The 8,264-nt window shown below is 45.1% G+C and overlaps 1 protein-coding gene across 1 annotated transcript in view; it reads right to left on the bottom strand.

Annotated features, from left to right (window-relative positions):
* LOC118333048 (sorting nexin-18-like) overlaps nucleotides 1-7,013 on the bottom strand; it is a 9,962-nt gene extending 2,949 nt beyond the window's left edge. The window contains exons 1-3 of the mRNA XM_035668545.1: nucleotides 5,713-7,013; nucleotides 4,993-5,286; nucleotides 3,161-3,543 (exon numbers count right to left, since the gene is read on the bottom strand). Coding sequence (XP_035524438.1) covers nucleotides 3,161-3,543; nucleotides 4,993-5,286; nucleotides 5,713-6,482 — 1,447 coding nt within the window. The 5' untranslated portion in view covers nucleotides 6,483-7,013. The remainder of the gene's footprint in view (nucleotides 1-3,160; nucleotides 3,544-4,992; nucleotides 5,287-5,712) is intronic.
* Nucleotides 7,014-8,264: the final 1,251 nt, after the last annotated feature.

The following is an 8,264-nucleotide window of genomic DNA, read 5'->3' as shown; positions in this document are numbered from 1 at the left end:
TGAACTCAAAGTATTTCTTTTATGAGTTTCTTTAACCACAAACCCAAAAAAAGTGGCGAGCTACAAGAATGGACAGGGTAGACTGAAGGGACGTACAGCCAAGAAGTTGAAAAGATTACATGCAGAAAGCATGGGTGGATCTCGAAGAAACAGTTGCAATGACATTAATAAATCCTAGCCGAGGTAACGCTAGGACAACCTACAGTGACTGCAAGGGAGGAAGGCAGGCGAATTCTCCAAGCTAACCAAGACATTTTTTTCATACTGCAGAAATGAGCTGGTTATTGCATACTTTTTCCCCTTGTTTCCTTGCATTTAACCAACGCCCAGTCGTGAGTCAGTGTCTAGTTTAATGTGACTAAAGTTTCGGGGGGGAAGTTTGGAGAGACAAAACCCATAAAAAAAAAAAACCATGAAGAGGAACTCAGAGTAAGGCTGCGACATGGCAGCATATGGAGAACATGATGATCTAGCTGGTAGCAACCACTCTTCTCCTTCCTCACCTCATTGACCTATGGTTTCTCTTTCTAGAGCTTTCTCTTCCTTTTTCTCACGCACATCGAAAAACACATACCATACCTGCACAAGAACGCTAACAAACTGAAATGAACTTGGACTTTGTTCTGCTGGCTGCCAAGGCGATTACAGAGCCGTAATCTGAACTCTTGTACTGTTGGCTGGTGGGAAACGCGTTCAGATCCGTAACTACCTGCACCTCCCTCACACACACGCACACATACGCAGCCCCCCCCCCTTCCTCTTCTGCCTCCTTCTCTTCCACTCGCTGTATCACCAGGAGGAAGGAGGAAAAGAGGGAGAAAAGAGGAGTAGGAGGAGGAGGAGGAGGAGGAGGGGGAACTAATCCTGAGTCCGCTCCATTTTGCATTCCTGCAGTCCCAGGGCAACACAGGACAAGAGGCCTAGGAATCTCTGCTCATTCAAATCAGATGTAGCCTTTGGACCTCACAGACAGAACCAGCAAAGTCGGCCGATACTGCGAGGGGACATTTAGGTTAACAAAGCCGTCCAGAAGAGCCCAGCAGCTGTTTTTTTTTTCTAGTTAATCTGTGCTACAATGTTGCCATGTCTTTGTAAATTTGGTCATTATTGGGAAAACGTTCAGCGCTATATGAGACAGATACGGCAGATATTTGTGGAATGTAGACCTGCGGAGAGAGGAATGAAACTTTTTGAAAATGTTAAACCCCTACAGTCAAGTTCTCATTGTGTGCAGAGTCAAAAGAATGTCATCCAATGGTTTATTTAGTTCGAAAAAACATTAAAATGCTTCAAGAAAACCAGAATTCTTATATATTTGTACCAGTGCAAACATTTGTCATCAGCTTTCTCTTAATGAGGGTCCTTCAGCAAACTGACTGTTATGGAAACTGTGACTCAACCAACCATCTTTTGTTAAAGGTACTTATTTCAGCAGTGCAGACTTTCATTGTGGGGATGCGTTCATAGGTCTTACTCAGCATACAATAACAACGCTTCCTATGACAGCAGCGATGGATTACTCAGAGTCTGTGCTTTTTTCTCCCAGCCGGGACTGATTACATGATCTCCCCCATGCTGGGTATTGACTTGAATTCTTGAGTCAGTGACTCCCTTTGTATAATTCATACAACTGTTTATCAACTGGCAAGCAGCTGGAAATGTTGACAGATTTCAATGAGATTTGGTGGAAGATTAGGCCACAGGCCAAAAGAATGCATTGCCCAAATGATTGGGAGTTTGACGTGTGTCCAAGAATTCAAATTTCTTTTCTGAGTTGAGATACAGTGTAGTACTTTAGAACAAAAAAACAGAAGAGAGAAGCACTGCGGTTCAACTTCCTACCACACATCTCATTTGTTTTGTCCTAAAGCATGGATTCCAGAAGTGAAAACCATGCTGGTACCCAGGAATGATGACAGTGCTATTTGTGAGATCATGTGAAAGCAGAAATGATGATATCATATCCTGTGACATTACTATGAAGTCCTTTGGAAATCTGTTTGGTTTTGCTTACGTTTAGAGATCCTAATGATTCACTACTTTTTGTACCATTTAATACAAATCTCCCATTAGATCATGCTCCACAGAGACACATACTGATATTCATTTTTTCACACGTTATGCAAGTTGAGAAATCAATTAAAATTCAAGCTTATTACTAAAAACCTTACTAACAAGAACAGTATCTTCCAGTGCGGCAGAAGTGAGGGAAATGTTGAGAGTTTTTATTAGTTAGAGGCTCTTTCAGGGACATTAAACAATGTGCTATTTGTCAATCAGAAAGTAGGTGAAACCCCCGTCAGTCTCAGGGACTATTGGGATTCAGACCGTGCTTCCATAGTTCAGAGCTGTGATTGTATCTAGAGAACAGAGCTTAGTGGACTATAGAAACAGTGCCTCTAGTTTTTGGCCAACGTCAGGACTTTGTGTGCCAGGAGCAACTCCCTCCTCCCAACCTGCAGGGAACTAACAAGCTAACTCCTCTGCAGGCCCTTTGTACACGTCTGTGTGCGAGTGCGTGTGTGTTTTTCCGTGTTTGTGTTTTCCAGTGAGCGAGCACAGGCTCTCACAGTACCCGGAGCGTTACAATAGACCGGCCATGGGTTTCAGTTTTCAACCCAAATTGACACAGCAATTCAGTAAATGAAAACAGATGTTGAAACAGTCAGAATCTAGGTCTCTGCATTGTCTGCCTTTATATTGACATGATTAATAGATAGCGAGGCTGCGGGCTGGATGGGCTTTGGAAAAAAAACTGAATTATTTTCTAATGTGAGAAAAAATGAATTGTTTGTTACAGAAGAGATTATACAGCCTGCAGCATGGAAACTGAGAGCGAGAGGCCTTGTGTTGTTAGGAATCCTCCCTGGATTCAACTCTCCGCCCTACAGAAGCATTCAAGTCCCGACCGCTCACTCCCTAACGACGACACTGCAAGCTAACCTTTGACCTCTGACCTCCCTGTGAAGAGAAGTATGCTAGGTCCTGCATCTGTTTTATTTTTTGCAAGCATGTTGAAATGTCTAAACTCTTTTTTTATCAGTACTTCTCTCACTGATCGACACAGCCCTGCACAATGCCTTGGTGCGCTAAAGATAACACTACTTCAGACATGAACACACACACACACACACACATACACACACACACACATTCCCACCTTTCTGCACATGGATGATGTCAGGGAAATTGGCCAGGTGTCCTCTGTAGAGGTCCAGCAGGTCAGAAATGGGATCCAGGTCCTGGCGAGGCTGCTCAGCAAAATACTCTCCTATCGCCTCATAGGCCTCGCCAGTGTCAGCGATGGCCTTGTTCAGGCCCACCGAATAGGCCTGCTGGTCCAGCTCGAACGCCTGCGCCAAGAGTTTGAACGACTGTCCGACTTTCTGGTACTCCTTCTTAAACCCCGCCGCCTGTTTGCGAGCGAACTCGTTGATGGTGGTGTTCACGACCACGCTGTTCTCGTCCATCCTCTTGGTGAAGGTCTTGAAACCTTCGATCTTGCTCTCCACTTCCTGGAGGTCCAGCGGGACAGAAGGCGTGCTAAAGAATAGAAAGAAAAAGACGGTTATTTAAGACGTGTGGCATGTGGCTTTATTCTGAAAATCCTTTATGATTTATATTTTATTTGAGCATTACATCATCTTTATTACACAAACATGGGAGAGCAGATAAGTCCTCTGTTCTACTTATCTCATCCTCACTATCAGGCTCTCCCTGTGATGAAAGCTTTCAGTTACAGCTCATAAAACAAGGAAAACTGATAACGGGGCTAATATCCTCCTGTTACTTTATACCACTATAAAGTGGGCGGAGAGGAACATTTGATACACTTGATTTATACCTCTTAAATAGACATACTATTAACGTAAATATAATATTCTAGCTTCACGGGGTAGTAATGAATAGGAATAAATTACAGTGCTAAGTGTTACTGTTTATCCATCCCCTGTACATCTTTAATTTGAAGTTTGCAACATTGTGTAAAGTGCTGTTAATTATGGTTTTGGTGTACATTCTTTACCCCAACCTGCCACGTCTTGTACTTCTACTTCAGATACAGATTTCCTACATTTCCCAGAATGCCTTTTGCAATCTCCAGAGAATGGGAAAACTGATTTCCTGCTCCTATTTGTGGAGATGTTGGTCTTTACGCGTCTCTACGGTTTCTCCCAAGCGGCAACCTCCATGGCTGGCAAATAAAGCGACATGGAAGAAAAACTGCAGTTCCTCAAACGGCCACAGATATGAGTCACTCCCATAAGGCCTCGTGTTAAAATGCCCAACTTTACAGCAAAAATAAACATGTTTACACCTTGGTACAAAAAACAGTTTTCTCAGGTCTCTATAGCTAAATTTCCTGTTTATGACAGCTGTACAAGAGGTGAATTTTTATATATCTCACCTTTAAATTATATTAAGACCTACTGTTATGCATAATTAGGGGCATGGCCAGTTTGAGTGAGGTGGGTGCTGTCAGTGGCTGCTGTGTTCAGTAACCAGGCTTCATTCAGCCCACCTCAGCTCCACCCACGCTCCATGTCTTTGCCCATTTTTGGATTAGTCGGGAGCCAAAGGAATCATGACTGTTAAGATGCCGATAGCCAGAGCCGACCACATTAGGCTTCACAACAGCTCTTTAGAAACCTATGAGTGATGTCACAGAAACTACGTCCATTTTTGATTATACAGTCTATGGTTTCTCCCATGACTATTGAAAGCTGTTGGAAAATGGTGACTCTAGAAAGAAAAGTTCTTGAACTGCAAGGGCCTGACGTCAAACCTGGTGTTTCAGATCAATGAAACATTTCTGCAACTCCACTGGAGCTGCAGGAAATATCAGTAATCTATGTTACACAACCATTTCCGTGTTTTACTTTTTACATTATGGGCTGTGTGAGCCAGGTAGAACAAACAAGTTGCACACATCCATTCAATTCTAATCCAGTAATCAAACCCACAACCTCTGCATTACATAACCCGGGCTCCCACCTGATTGTGAGGAAGAAATTGGCCCCGACAAGCTCATCCCTCTCTGCCTTCCTCTTGCCCTGTTTCCACGCCTTCTCATCTGCCCCGCATGTCAGGAAATGCTGAAAAACATCGCAGCGTGCCAGCACGGGGTGACTAGTCATGTGGTTCATCCACCAGATCAGTCCCTTCCTCCGCTTGGAGATGAAGTCCTCCTCGAAGCGTCCGGTGGCCTGCTTCTCTGGCAGATGGGGCACTGAGATGACCGGGAAACGCTCCACGAGGCGAGCGTACAGCCAGTCGAAGTGTTTGTACCTGCGGGGAATGATGGAAGAGGAGGTTGGGAGGGAGAAGGTTCGGTAAATGGGAATGGGGGGAGATTAGGGAAAGCAGGAAAATGTAGTGAGAAGGAGTGAAAACCGAGGGGGAGGGCTAGTGTGAGCTGAAGCAGGACCAAGCGGAAACTGGAATGTAAGGGAGTAAGTGTTAGTTTGAAATGACAGACCTACTGACAGGGAGACAATGCAAAAGGTGCAGAGGGAATCTCAGAAAGGAAAGGGGGAGATTCCTGAGGACCCCAGAGGGCAAAGGGCCACAGTCCGCTCTGTTTTTGCCATTTTGTGGGAACAATTGTGGCCACAGGAAAAGCCACAGAAACATTTATTTTAAGTGTATGGGAAAAGAAATAAGCCCAGTTTGGAGACCCCAGAGAGGGAAGAGGAGGAGGAAGGCAGCCTGTACCTGCGGTTGACTTGTACGTTGGTGTGTGTCGGGGTCAGGCCGTAGGACATGTAGCTCTTCATGCCCTTGAACTTGGTCTGCTTGGTGGGGTCGTCGATGGTGCACGTGAATGGATACGGGTCATCCTGCCACTCCGGCCCATGCTTCCCCATCACCACGCAGATCCTGTCCCCGTCCTTCACGAAAGCAGAGGCCTCCCCGAGCAGGAAGGCCTCCCCTCCGGACTTGACGAAGGTCGAGAACCTGTTGAGGTTCCTCCCCACCGTCGCTGAGCTCTTGGCCTGCTGCTGATGCTGCTGGGTGCTCTCACGCCGCCCGGGCAAGGAGGAGGTCACCGGGTACAAGGGGGGCGTGCTGCCGAGACCCTGAGGCACGTCGGTCGCAGGGGAGGCGTCATCCCAGTCATCGTCCCAGTCGTCATCACTCCCCTGGCTGGTGTGGAAGCTGCCTCCGCCACTGCCACCGCTACCGGCCCCGAGACCTCTCTGAGACTGGGTGTCCGAGGACGTGTAGGGGGCGTGGGTGGGCGACTGGGCTTTGGTTTTGGGCGAGGAGAAGCCGTTGTTGTTGGTGTTGGAGGTGATGTGGTCCCTGATGATCTCCACATAGGAGGCAGGGAAGAGGCCAGCCTCCCCCCTGCTGTTCTCCCCCTCCAGCCAGCCCTCCAGCTCCTCCTCGTTGAACAGAGTCACCAGCTCATTCTCTGTTATGGAGATCTCCCCAGGGTTCTCAGAGTGGAAGTCATACAGCACTCTGGCCTTTAACGCCATAATCCTAACACTTATATGAATTATAGTCTCTTTCTCTGGCTGTGTCCTGTCTTTCACTGCAAAGTTGCCTTCGGGAACTTTTTTTTCCTTCCCGGATTAAACCTTTTTAAGAGCTCTCTGAAAACCTGAATGAGACTGAGAGCAGCAGCAACTGGGCTGTGTTATTTTTTTCCCCCCACTTTATGTTAAGATCAAATAGACTTGTGTCCGAGCTCGGTTGCATAAAAGAACAAGAACAGAAACACACAGGCTTGTACCCGACACCCACCTCCTCTCTCTCCGCTCCTCTCTGCGGGTTCAAATATCATTTGTTTCCATGAAGAACCCAATCCAAGTCGGAGAACGCAGAGGAAAACCAGCCTTTATGGGATGTTTGCGCTCCAAGTGCGGATGCCGGTTGCAGTTAAAAGTTGACTAACTTGCGTGTGGCTGCTTTATTCCTCCAGATAAGAGCCGAGGGAGGGGGGAAAGTCCTTTTCTTTTTCTTTTTTTTCCCTCCTCCTCCTCTCCCCGAGATGCTTGTAAGTTGAAGGCACCAGTCTTAACACGTAGTAGACTGGCTGACTAACGGAGGGTGGAGCCAGGAGCTCGTTCAGTCATGTCACTGTGTTCACATGCATGGAAAAACGCACACGACCTCGGTTTTAAAAGCTCCATCTGAGGCTGACATGAACAGCTTCATATCAGTGGATGTCTCAGCGTCACGGGCTTTACTTTTAATATGTCTCAAAACCAATGGATAAACCGCTATGAATCACATCCAGATGATCAGTTATTTAAATAATAGCCTATTACCAAACATTTCATGAGTTGAGAAAAATATATATTTCAGTATCAGTGGGTCATTTTGGGTTTTGTGAAAATGACTCAGGTTTAAAGTAGGGTCTGCTATATCTGTAATAAAAATACACAGGGAACTATTTAACCATTTAGAAGGATGCAGAGGCAGCTCATTTTCTAGGTTGTAAGGTACATCATCCCGTTTTCTCCACTGGAAGGGTGTCCATTGGTGCACTGCATCATGTTTTCTCCACTGGGAGATGTTTTAAGATTTTTTTTACAAGGTAGCTGAACTTTTTTTGTGGGAAAAACCATATCAGACACACATTATTATTATTACTCTTTACTTTTGGTTCTGTGTAGCTTTAATTATTATACAGTCTCCAAAAGTAAAGTAAAGTTCATTCTCAGTGTATGTGCACTGGAGGTATTTTTGGTTCCCACATCCCACTTCTGTAAGTTGCATACTGGACCATATTTGCCTTCTAAACTAGTTGTGCTGTTCCAAGATCCTGCTCATATGTACATGTCTTAAACTCTTAAATGTTAAGGTAAACACAATTGACAGTAAACACAGTGAAACCTCCCCACTTCAGCAGATGAATTTGCTTACAGCCTTCCAGTGTCACACTCTGTACTGTAACATTTAAAAAAAACAGCTTAAAACCCCTGCATCATTTTAATAGTTTAGAAAAATAAATGTCTGCAGTAAAAGTTCCTTTTGGTTTTGATGAAAATGCCTATAACTACAACGCCTCTGTAATAAAAACACACACAGAACTATTTAACCATTTATAAACCATTATGTGGGCAGCCTTCCAAACTAGTTGTTCTTTTACAAGATCCTGCTCATATGTACATGTCTCCAACTCTTAAACTTAAAGGTAAACACAGTGAAACTTCCCCCCTTCAGCAGATGAATTTGCTAACAGCCTGCAAATGTCAAACTCTGTACTGAAAGTGGACTCTTATAAGTACCTGGGTGTTCACCTGAACAATAAA

Source organism: Morone saxatilis, unplaced genomic scaffold (genome assembly GCF_004916995.1).
Source record: "Morone saxatilis isolate NCDOM2014 unplaced genomic scaffold, NCSU_SB_2.0 Contig21, whole genome shotgun sequence".
NCBI lineage: Eukaryota > Metazoa > Chordata > Actinopteri > Moronidae > Morone > Morone saxatilis.
This window is presented reverse-complemented; position numbering and strand designations above follow the sequence as displayed.